This window comes from Tachypleus tridentatus, chromosome 13 (assembly GCF_004210375.1).
Source record: "Tachypleus tridentatus isolate NWPU-2018 chromosome 13, ASM421037v1, whole genome shotgun sequence".
NCBI classification, from domain to species: domain Eukaryota; kingdom Metazoa; phylum Arthropoda; class Merostomata; order Xiphosura; family Limulidae; genus Tachypleus; species Tachypleus tridentatus.
The window spans coordinates 224479982-224498408 of NC_134837.1; the positions used below are offsets into that span (position 1 = coordinate 224479982).

The following is an 18427-nucleotide window of genomic DNA, read 5'->3' on the forward strand; positions in this document are numbered from 1 at the left end:
AAGTGGGATTAACCGTAACATTATAACGCCCCCACGGCTGGGAGGGCGAGCATGTTTGGCGCGAACCCGCGACCCTCAGATTACGAAGCGCACGTCTTAACGCGCTAGGCCATTTACTGCCAGAAGTACCTCATTTATTTTCTCTACTATTTAAAATACTCATCATTAAAAAGTCAGTAAGAAAGAAATCAGTGAAATGAATAAACATATGTATCTACAGCACGATTACACCAACTAGTTCTAGTGAAATAGAATATAGCTTGTTTCTCATATGTTGTATCCAGGGGCGTAGATTTTTTACACCCGATGAGGGGGGGGGGATAATTTTTGCAACCAATTATGTGGACTGTTCAATTTGCAAATTGGTAATCTCTGATTACGTGAACCTGAAAGCTGTAAACATGCAGTCACAGAGTAATCTTGTTGCCATGATACTTGCATGTATACTTAGGCCTACTGACTGATACTTGAACTATCGCTTAGATCGAAAAGCGAAAATGTTAAAGATGCATTTCTTCCCGTCTGCCAAACATGTCGTTATTATGTTACAGTACACTAGCTGCCTAAATTAGTCTTGCACTGCTAAATTAGGGACGGATAGCACAGATAGCCTTCGAGTAGCTTTGTGCGAAATTCAAAACAAACAAAATTTCGGCAACTGAAAAAGCCTACATCTAGGCCTAATTATGTAATTCGATTCGTAAGAACACGAGAATCACAAGAACAAACACACAATTTGTAGACCTGTTATGCAATAAAACAATTCAACAGACCAAACTGTAGGGAGGGGCATGATTGTATGCACCATACTCCCCACACCTAAAATGAAGGGGGAATGTATCCCCCAGGATCTACGCCCCTGGTTGTATCCATTTTCAGTGTTACTGATTTATATTGTCGAAAAAATTAAATATATTGATAAAATCATAATCTCCACCAATTATGCCTTTATTACAGCCATAAAATATTCTGATCAAACTTGCCAATGTTTGATAAAAGAACATTTAATTGGACTTTGCTCTCTTTGAAGATACGTAGTAGAATTTTAATTAACCCTAGATATTTGATTTTGTATGCATCTAAATTTTAACAACTTACACTTACTACTGGTTAAATTCATGTTTTAAGCAACCCAAATTGCGTTTCGCAAGACTATTTTCGGGGGGATTGTTTGTAATTAAGCACAAAATTACAGAAAGAGCTATTTGTGCTCTGCCCACTATAAGTATCTCAACCCATTTTTAACAGACATATAGCTGCACCATTTTGGATCCGGAAAGATCACAAATATATTGCGATAGCAGGATATTTCAGAGCATGTACAGAAATCAACTCTTAGCTTTGTGTGTGTGTGTGAAGAGGTGCGGTTATCACTATTTGAAAGGCAAGACTAGCAAAATTATTACACAATGGATTACACGCACTATAAAGACGCATTTGGAAAGACTTTGAAGTATTAAATTTACAATACATTTTCTAATCTTATTCTGAATCATGAAGGCTTATTTGAAAATTAACAAATTACACTTAGTAATTTTAAGTCTTCTTACTTTGAAATGTAAACAAGTAAAACAGAAGCAGTATTTTCTAGCTATTTAGAAATGTATAAAAAATAATGTGATAACTAATAAAAGTGTGTTTATCCGCTATAAATATATCTTTCAAAACCATCCTTGTTAAGATCTTACCATTCTCTGTAATATATTTCAATTTGTACTTTAAAGACACTATCCTATACACAAACGTGAAAAAAAAAAATTCTTCTCAACATAAAAAACACGTAATTTGCAACTTTATTTCACTATCAGTCAAGTTATAATGGGTCTAATACGACGGGCAACAACTTCTTTCTCTATATATCTACTAGATCTATAAATAACTGAATTTTAGAAATTGCCTACTTAGTCTAGTAGGCAATATAAATTTTCCTTGGATATAACGAGTATGGTAAAGAGTCCACAATCTGCGATAAAATCATGTTAGTTGCAAATGTTTTTTCTTCAGTGGACAATCAAAGATGAAAACCAGAGATGTAAAAAAATAGCATTTCTCACCCTTGTTTCCTACAATTTACTGCTCTTTCATATATGGACTGTATGATTTTAAAATGCATGGGTGAAACATATCTTTACACTTAAAATCTCATCAATTGCACTTTAATTGTTTCAAACAAAGTGCATTTAACTGAAAAGGTTACTAGTTTTAACTCATTAGAAAAAAGGAATTTAATTTTTTTTTGTGAAAAGAAAATATCAACAAGTTAAAGATTGTATTTAAAGACTTAGCTGAAATGATTTCTGTATTGTTTACTGCATCCTTGTTCTCTTCTTGGTATAAACTACACATCTGTAGTATGTTTTTGGCTATTTGTATTTCAAGTGCTTAAATTTTCTATCCACAATAAATGACCACAAAACAAAGAAAACAAAATTATGTACAATATTTTATTTATATATCCATTACACATATATAAATACTTATTACAATGAAAAATACAGCAATTTTGTTTTTACATTCAGTTTCATAATTCAAATTTAAACTTTCCTTTTAAACATTAAAAAAAAACTTGAATTTTTTTTTTCTCAATACAGAGCACAGAATCATTTGGACTAGGATCAGTAAGAAGCAAAAATCTGTAGATCATACCAGTACCTACCTGATTTATTTGTGTTTTAAAGCAGGAGTGAAACGGACAAGGAAGTTTGGGCGGATCTGAAGAGATAATTCACCTTTGCCCGCTAAAAAAAATAATTGCCACTTATTAAACTAGAAAAAATTTACATAACCCTCCATTAATACATTAAAAGCTACCTATTCTAAACATACGTTGAATACCTAGAAGCAAGAGAGACTGCAAAAAAACATATCATATTTACTCCATTAAGATTTATTTATAGCACATAAACTGTTTGGTTGTATGTTGCAGTATTTTTTGCATAATTTACATATTACAAAATAAAGTGAATTTGTAATCATAGTAAAGTAAGGTAGAGGTTAGTATTACCAAATTTACAGCTTTTCACCTGGTTTGTTTCTTATTGAATAACAAGGAGTCTCCTGTCCTGACAGATTTATTTGCTGTCAACTCTTCAAAAATTTTATTTCATAAAAAAAAGAAATGTTAAACTGCTGTTGATGATAGAATTTCATCTAACACCTTATATGTTATTTTTTTAAGCTGTGGTTACTTTAGGTACGAGTTGAACATTTTAAATGATTTCTGCAATATCGGCAGTTTTACTGTGAACAACTTCAAGCTGTTCCTCAGATACTAATTATTTTGGTAAAAAACACAACAAAAAACAAGGTCCTATTGTTATTTAAATTAACTGCAGAGTTACCAGATACACTAGGAATAAATTTGTAACTGTTATTGAAAAATGTTCAAATTACAAAAATGCTATCAGCACTGATAAAAAGAATATTTAATTACCTTTTCACTTAGGTGACAGACATACAAAACTTGGCAAAATTCTATTTATAAATTTCAGAGTATCTGATTAAATTTTGGGATAAATGCAACACAATGTCAATGCAGCTATAGAATTACATTTAAAATTGAATTTTATTTAGTCAATACTTCTAAATATACTTCAATCATTTTGTAGTAAATCTGCTTAAAAATAAAGTGAATAAACATTATCACTGTTATATCAAAACTGTGTTAAAAAAACTGAATTCAGAAGACAATAATTTTGAAACTGAAAGTTGGTTGGATCTGGGTGGGAGTTTTGTGGACACCAAGTATTTAGTGTTTTCATTTTTTCTTCACAGATTTTAAAAAACCAGTGACTAGTATTTGTTTATAATATAGTGGGTTTTCTAAGTACCCTAAAATGTTACAACCCAAAATGTGTTTGTTATGTATAGTGTGATTGGTTTCAAGATTGCATTAAAGAATAAAGTTAGAACACTGTATTAGACATGATCAATTTTATCTAGTTTATTTATTAATAAGCACAAAAAAGTAAATTATTAGTTACACAGATGTAGAAGGAAACAACATTCTATTAATTATAAATTTTATTTTCATATTAACCTAAGTAGTTGAGTATAAAAAGTCACTGGAAAATTTATGTGGCAAATATTTATTTTGGGAAATAAATTACCAATGACATTGGTGAACTGTCTCAGCAAATAATCATTTCTTCAAGTCTCTCTATAGCCACTGTATTCAGTATTTCTTTCACACAATTGCTGTAGGTCAACCCTGTCTGCTAATGACTTACACAGGTATAGACAGAACATGTTTTTCTGCAGAAAATACTTGAATGGAGTCACCTCACACAATTTAGACATTATGTTGTGCAAGAATCCAAACAAGTCAATACAGAATAAAATCTTCCATTTTATTCATTGATTTCTTTAATTTATATTCTGTTTGAAACCCCACATCCACTTAGAGCAAACTGCTTTGTAAACTGGAAGTAGCTTAATTGAAAGTACATATGTTTGATCCATTAAAAATCAGATGAGTTAGAAAGGTATTTGTACTCAAGTTATGCCTATGAAATGACAATGTCACTCTGATCTAGATTCTGTGAAATCAGAGTGCAGAGTGAAAAATAAAAAAATATTTTTATTCGTTATATACTTTGCATATTGCATCACATCTTGGGCCTCTAAAATGCATATCTACAGTTTTTCAGTGTGTGGTATTTATTATGAACTGTCATTATATCAACAGTGCAGGGTAAAATGAACAGTTGAAAGCTACTCTGACATCAAATAAATAATACCATGCTGAATGGTGCTACGTAACAGGGTTAACTCTTTACCTGGCAAAGTTTTAGTGTCTTACATTCAAAATTTTATTAAACTGTTAGTATAGCATATATTTGTTAACAATCCATATTTTTAATAGTATACAAGTTTTACCTTCCTAATTTTACAAAGATATATTTTTGGAGTCCTGTTCCAGCATGTATGTCCAAAAACTCAATTTTATAGATTCAGAGACACGTAATTTTGAAACTAGTATTTTCCCTAGTACGGCACACAAAACATTTTTTTCTAGGCATCTTGGTTTTTTTTTTTTATTATTAAAACCACTCTTTGAAAGAGTAAGAAATTATACATAAATTATTATTGCTAAAAAAACCATAATTTGTATAGCATTCAATATTTTTGGTTAAAACGCTATCAAAAGAAAACCAAACCCTTCCTGCCATATTCTCTCTGTTCATTGTTTTCTCTAACATTTAATTATATATTACATATAATTAATAAAAAGTCAAGGTTTTCATGTATCAAACAAAGTATTGCATAATACTATATGCTGAACAGATAATAATCAATTTCACTTAAACTACACGTAATATTCCAGTGAGAAACTTGCAACTAGCTTGAACAAATTTGTAGCAGCTTTTATCACATAGTTAGAAAGCCAGAAAAACTGAGCTAGGAGAAATTGTCTACTTTTTGCATTATTTTGTTATTATTCTATGTTCTTTGGTGCATTATTTAATTAAACAAAAATTATTTGGTGCACTATTGGAATTAGTATAAAAGAGTAGGCTTAAATGTCCTCAACAACTGATGGCAAGAAAAAGAAGACTGTGTAATACTTTACTACTTCTTTCATGTTCATTCTTTATTTATTGTTATAAAATTTGGGTTGTTAATTTTAGATCAGCTAAAATAAATAATAATAATGTTTCATGAGGCGCAAGGAAGGCATGCAAGTAGCATGTGTCCCAAGTCACTTACAACTTATAATAATGTAGATAATAATTCCATATACTTCAAAGGGCAATCAAAATGATAATAAAACAAAATAATAACAAATAGGCTTAGAAGCTAAAGATAAATGAATGTAATTCGAAGTCATTTATATATATAAAAAAGTTTATTTAGATTTACTTTGATATTTTTTGGCAGTTGTGATGTTGATCAAATTTACCAATCCCATTTTGAGTTAAGGTAAAGAATATTAAAGATGAAATACAAATGAGTAAAAAATGTAACAACCTAGGTACTTTTAAAAGTGGACCTTTTTTCTTCATGGGAAAATTAGAAATAAATTATAAAAGTGTTACTACAAAAACAAATGTTTGAAATGTATTTAGGAGGTTCTTAAGGATTACACAAAGGAAATTCACACTGAAGAGATAGTACAAGCTATAAAAAAAGTTTTCCTTTTCAGATTATACTATGAATATTCTGTGAACGATATACAATTCACAAATTACAATTATCTTAACAGTATAGTTATTTAAATTGTATTAACCTTATCATGCATCACACACAAAAATATCAAAACACTGTAAGCTTATCAAAACTTTTCTATACACAAAACACTATTCTTACTACAAACAATGCATACACTGTACCCTCAAAATAGACAGCAAAGTCACTATAATCTCAACAGAGATTATCTGGGTAATATTTTCTATATAAACTACCCACAAAATGTTATGATATTACAAACCACACTTAGATATTTTTACTATATACTACTATATATTATTTTCACTACAAGTATTCTAGGCATTGACATCTCACTACTAACTACCCATGCATTATTTTTACTATAGTCAGCCAATCTAAACACTGTAATCCCAAATTAACAGCATAGTCATTGTCTCACCACAAACTAGTTACATTTTATTTTTACTACAAAGTATTCTCAAAATGTAATCTTACCACAAACCATCTAACATTATTTTCACTTAGGCACTTACTACACATTTATCTACCATTTTTATTATACTCTATCCAAGCACTGTTGTAATTTTTAATTACTCAAAATTAATTTCTGGATAAATTACCCAAACACTACTTTCACTCATAAATTATGATCACACAGGCTATTCAGCACAATTCTCACTGCACAAATTGCCAATAATTCTCTCCGACATTTAAAACATTATTTAAAACCAACAGAAAGCCAAAGTTTTGATGTATCAAAGGAAGAATTATACTGTTTTCTCTAAAGGATTCTCAATGTTGATTTCAATTCCAATTTTAGACCTGGGGGAAATGCATTGGCAAACTAAGTTCTTAGAGATCATGCAACATACTTAGAAAGTCAGAAAAACTGCAATAGTTATGAGATATTGATTGCTTTTGGCATTTTATTATCATGTGTGTTTTAGTGCATTATTTAATTAAATAAAAACATTAGTGCAGTAGTACTATTAGTATAAAAATTAGTAGGGCTAACCTCTTCAAAAAGGACTTCAGTAGTTTTCAGGAATCTATTATGTACAGTAATTTATCTCAGACAAGTCTCAGATATATTTTGTTACGTTTGTTACATATTATGATTTCAAATACCAGGAAATTTTAATTTTAAAGGTAAATGAACTTTGACATGTATCATATTTACAGTATTTGGTAACAAGATTGATACACACAATTTTCTTTAACACAAATATATTTTAATATACAAACAATAATGCTATTTAGAATAATGGTTATTACAAATATTGGTTTATATAGAAGTTTTACAAAAACTCACAAACTCAACTAAGTTTTATTTGGTCTAGACCTGAAAATTTTATTGATGGTCCAGGTCCACAATGAGAAAATTAATTAATTACTTAATATTGTTATACCTTACTTAAGCTAGCTAGCTTGGTTGGCCTCATGCTGCTTATAAGCTGCCTTTTTTAATTGACGAAGATATTTAATGTCCAAAATTAATTCACAGAAGTTGAACGTTTGTAATGTTCAAAATCTATAAATATTCTTGGTAAAATTCTGTAGTTTTCCAACTAATAAGCATTAATCATAATTATAGCTTCTGAGCTTATATAACATATATCGATTGTAGCTAAACAACATAAAACTGTCTCTTGGACTGTCAGTTTATATACTTATTAGGCAAGATTCTTGATTGTTCAACAACATTTGAAGATACACTAATATTTTCACAAAAACATTTTGTTGATTCTTGCTCTTGAAAATCTTCTACAAGTTTGGAAAGCAGGTGGCAATTACACAATACACATTCAACAATATACGTTACATGCACCAAACTGTAACAAATATAGGTATTAAAGTAAATGTATAACAATACATATGGTAACTCTGAGATTTCTTAACATATACTCAGGAAAACTAGTAAGATTTTATTAAAGATTACACACACACACACACACACACACACACACACACAAAGAATAGCATTATTTTAATTAAGTCTTTCTACAAAAAAGATGGTATATATTTATTTTCATTGTATTCTGAATGGCTGTAGTGCAGGGTAATCTTCATTTTAAGTACAAAAATACTTTTTTTTCCATCTCATCATAACCTTTAGAATGTTCTAAATGAACTTCAAAGTTTTTTAGATTTCATATTTCTCTAGCACATCACTAACTGTACATATTACCATAAACACACAGTGCAATGAAATGTTTAAAATTAAAAAACAGAAAAATATACATACCTTTTAATTTATTGCAAAATGTCTTACCAAACATTTTGGTGATATTTGCAATCTCAGATCTTTTCCTTTTCCAACCTACTTAATTTTTAATGTTTTACTTTCCTTTCCTGTTCTTTATTGTTTGTTATTCATATCAACATAAGTCAAACAACACTTCTGTGGCATATCACAGTATCTCTGAGAGATGCACAGGCCTTAAGATGGGGGGGAAGGGGAGGGTAATGTTTGAGATGTGTAAAAAATGTTTAAGCCTTTCAACTATCCATTTCAAAACACAAATATCAGATAATAAATTAAGATATAAAAATAAATATTAAATACAGTTTAACTGTCTTTATAACTGTGATAAATTTAAATAAGAAATAACTGCTATCATGGATAAAGCATTCAGCAATACTACTACAATTACATTTACTCAATGACAACAACTATTGTTGGATTGTTGTGTAAAATAAGCTCTTATAATGACTATATACGTGCTTTTCAAGTAATTATATGGGACAGAAAGCTCAAGGTTATTGGCACCAAGTAATTATATGGGATCTGATTTAAAACAGATAGTCCAAGTTTGAGAATCTTCATAGCTCAAGGAATATTATAGAAAGTGGGTGTGATTTAAATGGCAATTTCATTTAAATACAAAATTATTAGCACTGGGGCCTATTAGGCCCCACTTTTAGGAGTGTTAAGGTTTCTTTTGAAAAACAAACAAACTACGAATCAAATAACACAAAACTTCAAATTACATTATAATGTTAATTTCACTGACATACGCTGATAGTAAAGTTTTAAATTAAATTTTGAATGCAACTCAGTGACTTATGTAGAAGGGATTTTAAATGGATACCCAACAACAAAAGGATTAAAATGTTGTTAATGGTTAAAAGCACAGGAAAAAAACAAACAAAAAAGTGGGTAGCAAATTTCTTGTTTTTGTATGTGTATTCTTTATTTATTATAATAAAAGAACTAAAGATGTAAATATTAGGAACATTGTAGGTTATATAAGGTAAAATAAGGAATAAAAACAATAATTTTTCAAGAGATTTCATTTCAATACTGTAATATGAGCTGCACATTTGACACATAATGTATAACTTGTATGGTATGAATCTCAGTTAGACATGGCACAAAGGGCAATAAAACAATATAATTTAACTGTTTCTGCATAAAAAAGTTTAACACTTTTTTGAGGATAAAGAAATGTAGTTTCATGTCACAATTTAAAGTTTTTGTTTTTTTAAAGGAGGAAATTAGACTTATTTCAATTTGTTTTTAGTGATTATGAGGTGGGTCAAATTGACTAATCTTTCATAGATTCATAATAAAGTTTGGGTGGAGAAAATAACAGTTGAAATAAAAAGTTTTACATCAAAACAATATTTGAAATTTATTTAGGAGGTTTTAAAGATAAAGACTACTGAAATGAAATTTAAGATTCTTGAGAAAAATAAAAGCATTTTAAATTTTGGTGTGGAAATCACTTTGCACTTGGATAAGTCTACAAATAAACTATATATAAGAATTATAATGTTTAATAACAGTCTACTGAATTTTATAAAGATACACATAGTGTATTAAGAATTACAATATGAGAACTGTAAGGATTACAAAAACAGTCTACTTGATCGACCTCATAATTACAAAGCTAAAATAATTTTCAACAATGATTTTATTATGCAAGAAACAACAGCAGGTCTTTTTAATAAAATGAAAACTTAGAAAAAACTCAAAATATTCTGATCTCTAAAGATATATTATTAACCTTAATTCACAGAATTCCACAAGGTGCATTGTATAGTAAGGTTACCTTTTGTTTCCTGCACTGATCCAGGTGCTTCTCTCTTGCTATGATCTTCAAGAGATATATAACTAGGTAAACTGGGAAGTTTGCTTGGGGGATGAATTCCTTCATCCTCTGTTTCTTTAACAGAGTTTTTACTTTCTGAAATACTATAGAAATACAGATAAAACAATCATTTGATCATTAATTTCATATGTTACATATTGCAACCAAATATTCAGCAAGTATGACAAACTTCTGTAACATTAATAGTTAAAATTAGAGAAGATGAAGAAAATCAAAGTACTATATAAAAAAATAATGATTTATATATTTCATCATGTCACTACAAAATAATGTAAATATATAAAAAACTGCACATACCCTATTCAATAATTGATTTGTGCTAGGTGTTTGATAAGTTGTTACTTTTTATCCCACTTAAACACAGATCACTTTTCTTTCAATAGTGAAAATATATTTTCAGTAATTAAGCCCAATTTTCAAGAATGAGTTTTTATCCCTGGTGTTCTGACAGACTCACTGACTAAATTCATTAACTCTTCAAAAGTCAAGACGTATTGTTGTAACAAAATACAACACTAGAATTACCTTTCTTGACAATGCTTTATCTCTTTCTCGACTTGGATTAGCATGGGCATTTCTTCTTTTTGAGGTATGGATGGCCAAGTACTCTTCACGTTTGATTTCACTGGATGAGAAAGAAGGCAACTGCTACCTTTAAGGCACTGTCCAGTCTTCTTAAACTCAGGACAAGATAGTATATGCTGCTTTTTACACTGACAAGTTTAAAATAATTTAATTTCTTTTTTAGTAACTTTTCCATGATATCATTTTACCACAGTTATTCAACCAATAATTTAATTATTTATTATTCTAACTGAATCAACAAAAAATTATTAAAACACAGACAGGTTTCAGTACTGTCAGACAAGTAAGTAAATGTACAGATAAATTTAATATGTTCTATCTGTCACATATGCTGGATTCAAAGGAAATTACACAGCAAACTATATTTCACACTAACATATGATTTTCTATGTCCATTAACCCTATCAACATGAGTTTTTCTAGTCAGGAGTCAAAGGGCAGGTCATAACATTTGGTATTACACTGCATATTCTAATTAAAAATTTGAGAATTATACATTAGTTGACATCTTAAAAGTAAATATTAAAAAAAATCCTAAGTATCAAATTTTGTATGTCACATGATATGTTGAATGCAACTTTGATTCAAATTAGATGTCTGTGATGTTCAAATACAAAGTTGATAGTTTCTTATGGATCAGAAACGTAAATTACCAAAACTTGTGTAATATACTGTAACTGTAAATGTGAGTATATTCTACAAAATACTGGTCCATGAGAACAGAGCCAAGACAGGTCACTTTGTAAATGCCAGTTTTATACTGTTGGATATGGTAACATGAGTACGTGTTTGCTGCACCGTTACAATTTTTGTAATGTTAAGAAGACATAGCTGAAAGGTCAATAGAATAAAAATATTAAATAGATATGGATATATGGTGTTACGAGATTTAACCTGTCTAGACTAAACACTTTTGAGTATTTTATACTTTGTAATCATTATCAATATACTTTTTAATTGTTTGTTAGTTACAAACAGAGATACAATAGTGAAAATAACACATAATATATAAAATTGTTTTCTACAAAAAGGTTTAATAATTATCTGGAGAATTTCAAGATTTTGCATGTGAAATATGACAATTTTCTGATGCATAAAAGTATTTTAATCTTAAAAGCAAAATTACTTTACATGCTGGAGAGTCAACACTTGAAAATATAAGATGCACAAGGAAATGTAAACTTAATTCTTTCAACACAGATATCCTTTGCTATGCATGACAGAAAGTTTTAGTGTCTCATATTTAAAATTTTATTAAACTACTCTGTGTTTATGTTATAGAAATTAGTATAGCATAAAATTTTAGCTAGCAATCCATATTTTACTAGTATGTAAATTCCTAATTCTACAAGTCCAATATGATTTACAACTTATAATGGCATGAATAATAGTTAGATCTTGTTCAGAGAAAATAAAACAATAAATTTTAATTATAAATAGATAGATGTATACAGTCACAAACTTAAAGTTACTTCAGAAAAATGAATGTAGTTTCATGTTACAATCTGAAGTCAATTTAGAAAGGAGGAAAGGCTAATCTAGATTTATTTTGATTTTTGGGGGGTTGCAGAGTTGGTCAAATTGACCAATTCTGTTTTGGGTTACGATAGACAAAAAAACAGATAAAATATTAAGCTGTAGCAAAACAACAAAACAAAAATGTTTGAAATGTATTTAGGAGGTATCAGGGATTATACAAAGGAAATTTGGAATTTTTGAAAAAAGGAAAAGTATCTTTAATCTAAACACGAAAATTACTTTGCACAGACTCAATACATTCTAGAACAAATCTTTATTTTATTTAAAATATTTCTCTTAAAAAAAAGGTTTTTCTATGTGAAAGATTTATTATGATTACATAATGACTGCCAAATTTTGTGAAGGTATACACACTACTTTGAAAGTAGGTATTATTTCTATAAAGATTTTAAATTAGTACAATGGGGTCACATGGTCAGTCAAATTGCTTGAGCCAGTTTTGAAAGAGTTAATAAAAAACAATCTGTTATTTTGTGTACACAAGCCTTGTTTATTGACACAAAATCTGCCAAACATCATGAAGGTATGCAATTCTGTACTAAAAGTTATGGTATAAAAACTACAACAAGTACAAACTGGTTATAAGGAAAGTCCCTGGGAGTGAGTTAAAACTCAGTTTTGCTCTTTCACCATTTTTAAGATGTAATAGTACACTCAACAGAAATTTATTCTTTCTTTTTTTAAGTTTATAAACCTTAATGCATTTTCTTTCTAGTTTACACAAGATACATACATACATACAGTCACGTGAAAAAGTTAGGACACCCTATGAAAACCTATTGCCCTCTAAGAGAAACATCAAGGCCAGGCTGAAGTTTGCTAGAGAGAATATATACAAAGACCTGAACTTTTGGAATGATGTTCTTTGGACAGATGAGTCCAAAACTGAATTATTTGGACACCAGAACAGAGGACATGTTTGGCGTAAACCAAATACAGAATTCCAGGAAAAGAACCTCATACCAACTGTGAAGCATGGAGGTGAAAGTGTCATGGTTTGGGGCTGCTTTGCTGCAGTAGGACCTGGACAGCTCACAATCACAGAATCCACCATGAATTCTACTGTGTATCAAAGGGTGCTTGAGGAACATGCAAGTCCATCTGTAATAAAATTAAAGCTGAAGCGGAACTGGACCCTGCAACACGCCAATGACCCAAAACATACCAGTAAATCTACCAAAGACTGGCTGAAAACTAAGAAATGGAGAGTCCTGGAATGGCCGAGCCAAAGCCCAGATCTTAATCCCACTAAGATGCTGTGGGGTGACTGGAAACGGGCTGTACATGCAAGAAACCCTTCAAACATCTCACAGCTGAAAGAATTCTGCATTGAAGAGTGGGGCAAACTTTCTTCAGACTGATGTCAGAGACTGGTAGATGGCTACAAGAAGCATCTCACTGCAGTTATTTTAGCCAAAGGGTGTAACACTAGCTATTAGGGAGTAGGGTGTCCTAACTTTTTCCTCAGTTAAAATATGTATTTTTATAGAATTACATTTACAGAAGATCTTGAAAAGTCTTTTCTTCAGTTTTAATTGTTTAGTTATATTCCTGTAATCTCTCAGTATTGTTAAAATTGAGATTAAATATCTATATATCCAAAAATGTTAGAAAAATACACAGGCTTTCATAAGGTGCCCTAACTTTTTCACATGACTGTATATATTTGTAGTACAGATCTTTAAATTGTTTTCTTGACAACTCTGTACAAGGATTCTGGACATGAGGTACTCAAAGGAAGGAGGGGAATAAAAGAATTCCTAAAATTGTTCAAAATAAGACTCTTCAATCTTACCTGATCTCTGGCTGGACAGTAACCTTTCAAGAAGTCTCTACAAATCTCAGCATTTGGGTTGACATTTACATGGCGGTATGGGCACTTGTCATGATTACAACGGCCTTGAAGAAAGAAAGAACATACAGACATTTTATCTGGAGAGATTTGATGGGAAAATAGGCAGTCCACAACCTTACACGTTCCTCGCAAAAACCTGCAAGATGAAGGAATAATAATATTTCAAGGTGAATGAGCAATTTTATAGGATTCACTGAAAGTAATATAAAACAGTCATGCTTTATACAAATTTTTAATAAAAAGCTATTGGAAATATGACAGTAAATGATGGGGAAAAATGTGATTTTGCTGCAAGTTTAAGATTTGTTTGTTTGTTTTGAATTTCGCACAAACTACACAAGGGCTATCTGCAATAGCCATCCCTAATTTAGCAGTGTAAGACTAGAGGAAAGGCAGCTAGTCATCACCACCCATTGCCAACTCTTGGGCTACTCTTTTACCAATGAATAGTAGGATTGATTGTTACCTATAATGTCCCCACAGCTGAAAAGGTGAGCATGTTTGGTGTGACGGAGAATCGAACCTGCAACCCTCAGATTATGAGTAGAGCAAGTTTAAGAAATGGATATGACAAAATAGTGAGAACACAATGGTGAATGGTATCGTTAAAGTGATAAATCTGATATTGGCTGTAAAACTGTAGAGTAATATGTCTAGTTAAGCTTATGATAACAAAATTGTGTCTGACAAATACTCTAGCTCAATAGATGAAAACTTGCACAAAGTCAGAACATTCTATTCAATATATTCTTAACAAATTCAACACTAAAATTTTATACAATTTTTGCCCTATGCATTCGAGTGAATCAGAGCATGCATGTCACAATCTTTTTAAGAGTTAAATTCAAAACTTAATTAACAACTTTACTATCAAATTGTTGCAAAAAAGTGCATTAAATGTAATTTACAATTCAACTTCTTATATTATCTGTTTTAATTTCTTAATTTCAAAACAAAATATCAAAATAAATTCTTAATCTCCATTTCTTTGTCTTGTGTATGGCATCAGGTTCTCTGAATCCTCCTTTATATATTTTATTTATATGGGCTTCACAGTATCAAACAAAGCAAAACCATAAACTACAGACAATGGAAGATCAAAGTACAAAATCTGGGACTCCTACCTTTTGATCTTTTATGTTATCATTACATTTGTCAAATCACACACACACACACAAATCTTTTCATCTTATTACACCCTTAGGGCTGTGTTCTAAACCAGCTGAACTTATCTGATGAGAATGTTTATAACCAGTAGATAATAATTATTGTAATGTACAAGAATCTTGCATTATTCACTCCTTGGCAGTCAGAGTCAGTAGTTAAAAAAAACCAACAACAACAACAAAAAAAACAAAACATTGAGACATTGCACCAAGTACTAATGAAATATAAAATACAGTTTAGGTTGTGAGATAAATTATGGTAGTTTCCAGACATTTTATTTTGGTGTCTGATATATTTCTTTGTTTGTAAAAATGCATATTTGAAAGTTTACTGAATTATTTTTGGACATATAAAAAAGAAAGAAAAAGTATAATAACTAAAACACAGCATGAGTGCAATTGGCCCAACACTTAAATAAAAGTAACCTTTGTTTTTACCAATTTTTACTTATTATGTAAATTTTAAACAAAATTAACTACAATGGAAAAATTGAAAAATTACTAGGTTAGATCATAAAACTCAAATTCAGAAATTGCACAAAATCAGTTCATGCACAGCTCTGTGACTATAATTTGATTATTTGTTTATACCTAGCTATCCTTTACTATGATTTATTGCTTTTCCCTAATGAGAAAGTGTATAAGTAACAAACTAAAACAAAACAGATATAAACAAGTCAGAAGCTGAGGCTGTTACAATAAATAATAGTATCTGTTTAAAATCTGAATTCATTCTAGAAAAAAATTATTAATTTTATTTTATATTTTTCATTACTCAGTACAATAATGACTTTGCTCAATAAGTATTGGGGTAGAAAAAATAAGAGAAAGTATATTTTTATGGAGAGCTTTTGATATTAATCTGGAAGTCCTAAAGGTTAGGCAACAATAAGATGAAAAGAAGTTTTTTTATTTTCAGGATGAAAAGCATCTTTCTTTCATTTGACTGAGTAATAGCTTCATAAAGTCTCGGATAAATTTTTAGTAAGACACTTTATTCAATGCTATGATTTTTCTGGGTAAAACAGATTTGTAATTTTTACTAAGAGTTGTAAATTTTATAAGATACACCTAGCACAATCAGTTATAGTATGTACAGTTTCATGGTTACATAGTGGTAAGTGAAATCACAAAGCCCTTATGCATAGAGTAAATGAAATCATAAAGCCCTTATGCATAGAGTTAATAAAACCGAGTATAATAAGGTATGCTAATCATAAACTAACATTCATACTTATTAATACTGATTTTCATTGACTGTAATATTAAAAATCCTTTACAGAAATACTTAAAACTCAAGAAATAAGTGAAATCAGAAGATTGGTGACATAATTCTTGAGAAAAACATAAAACAAGACATGATAAATATTACTGTGGAATTTACTAAATGTAAAAATGTGTTTACAATTTCTGAAAGTAGCACCTACCTGGTACACACAGCTACTTTTTCAGGATCATGAATGTATGGACAAGTATTTCTTTTGTGACACTTGCCAAAGCGATTGAAAACATACAATACTGGTTTGTCTTTCTTTAGTCTTCTTTTGAGAAGCTTCCAACACACATTTAATACTACGAGATACTGCCTGACTATTAACAGAAAAATAAAGAGAAGCTATATTCCCAAACTTACAAAACATATTCATATTTGATACAACCAAAACATTTTTGAGAAATAATAACATCAGTATTATTTCTATAAATATAGTTCATCACTGCAATGTTATTAATAGTATGTCATAAAACTAAAATGTATTATCTGTCTTAACTTTTCAATCCCCAAAGTTCAGCTATTTGAGTAACCAAGCAATTGCAAAATATTTAATTTTTTTCTTAAAAACACACACAAATGAAAGACTTTGTGTGTGATTTTTTTATTAACAGAATAACTGATATAAGTGTCTTACAGTACTTTTTACCATGTACTATATACCAGTATACCTGGCAAAAGTTCTGGCTTCACAGAACCCTGTTTTAGTAAGAACACCAGGTTTAGTCTGAACATATGTGGCCCTACCAAGGTCAATTCTTTTCAGTACACTGCTACTGCTCTCCTTTGTCCATGCTGAAATTTAAAAAAATAAGTTCATATGGTGACATAAATATTTGTTTTTTTTAAAAAACTTTGTTTGGGAGTGAAAACAAAAATACCTTTTTTGAAACTTAGGGTAAAAAATCTTGCATAAAAAAAATCAAATGTAGTATTTATGTTCCACTCCAACACAACTCAAACACTCACTTATATAACAGTTTATTAACATACAGATAAGATTCTTTAAATCCTTTTATCAGCAAAGTATAATTGAAAGAAAAATGATATGGAAGAACATGAAAAATAAAATACTTATAACTACATATTATATGATTTTTAAGTTTTAATAAGCAATTTTTAAAAACATGCCAAGTTAAAAAGTTAACAGTCCAAACATTCTACTTTACAATGTTTTTTCTTATTATTATTCAAAACACAAAAATTATTAATCTAAATGTAAAATTAAAGCACAAAAACATTTAGCAATGGCAAACAGGAAAGTAAAAGATGTAGCTTCCAGAAAGTTGAAATTTAAACCTTAATGAATTAATACAGTGTTTAAGAATCAAGCTTTTTTTTTCAATATGACTAATGCTGAATTCTTATGCTCAAATGGTTGTAGTCCCCACCAATGAGGACACATTAAACTGGAAATGACCATATTGCAGGACTTCAGAGAAATTTGAATTTTTACTTTTTGAAAACAGATTCTTAACTAGCAAAATAATAAATTTACAATTCTACAGATTCATGGTTTTTTTCTTTATTTACCTTTACAAACACAATGCCTTAATAACAGAGAATATCAATTTTATTTTTCAATGTACCTTTATTTTCTGAATTCATGTTTGAGATTTTTTGCAAGGTTCTACCACTGGGATCCATTTGATACCTAACTCCCCTCACAATCACCACCTGCACCTGTGGCTTGGAGTGTTTTCCTCCTAATAACAAGTCCAAAATACACTGATCTTTTAAGATTTGT

At 29.8% G+C, this 18427-nt stretch overlaps 1 protein-coding gene across 1 annotated transcript; it reads right to left on the reverse strand.

Moving 5' to 3' along the window:
• Positions 1-2423: 2423 nt before the first annotated feature.
• On the reverse strand, positions 2424-18386 carry LOC143238525 (uncharacterized). Its single transcript, XM_076478818.1, has 7 exons — positions 18270-18386; positions 17352-17475; positions 16838-17000; positions 14185-14380; positions 10791-10978; positions 10206-10348; positions 2424-2738 (listed from the first exon to the last, which is right to left on the reverse strand). The coding sequence occupies exons 2-7, from the start codon at positions 17413-17415 to the stop codon at positions 2662-2664; spliced, it is 831 nt and encodes a 276-aa protein (XP_076334933.1). The 5' UTR covers positions 17416-17475; positions 18270-18386; the 3' UTR covers positions 2424-2661.
• Positions 18387-18427: the final 41 nt, after the last annotated feature.

Excerpts from the sequence above, each read along its gene's own strand:
- LOC143238525 (XM_076478818.1), bottom strand. The coding sequence starts at position 17,415 with ATGTTCAGACTAAACCTGGTGTTCTTACTAAAACAGGGTTCTGTGAAG. Across the intron at positions 17,001-17,351 it reads GAAGCCAGAACTTTTGCCAG|TCAGGCAGTATCTCGTAGTA; the intron begins GTATACTGGTAT and ends TTCTGTTAATAG. Across the intron at positions 10,979-14,184 it reads ACTGTCCAGCCAGAGATCAG|TGTAAAAAGCAGCATATACT; the intron begins GTAAGATTGAAG and ends TAAACTTGTCAG.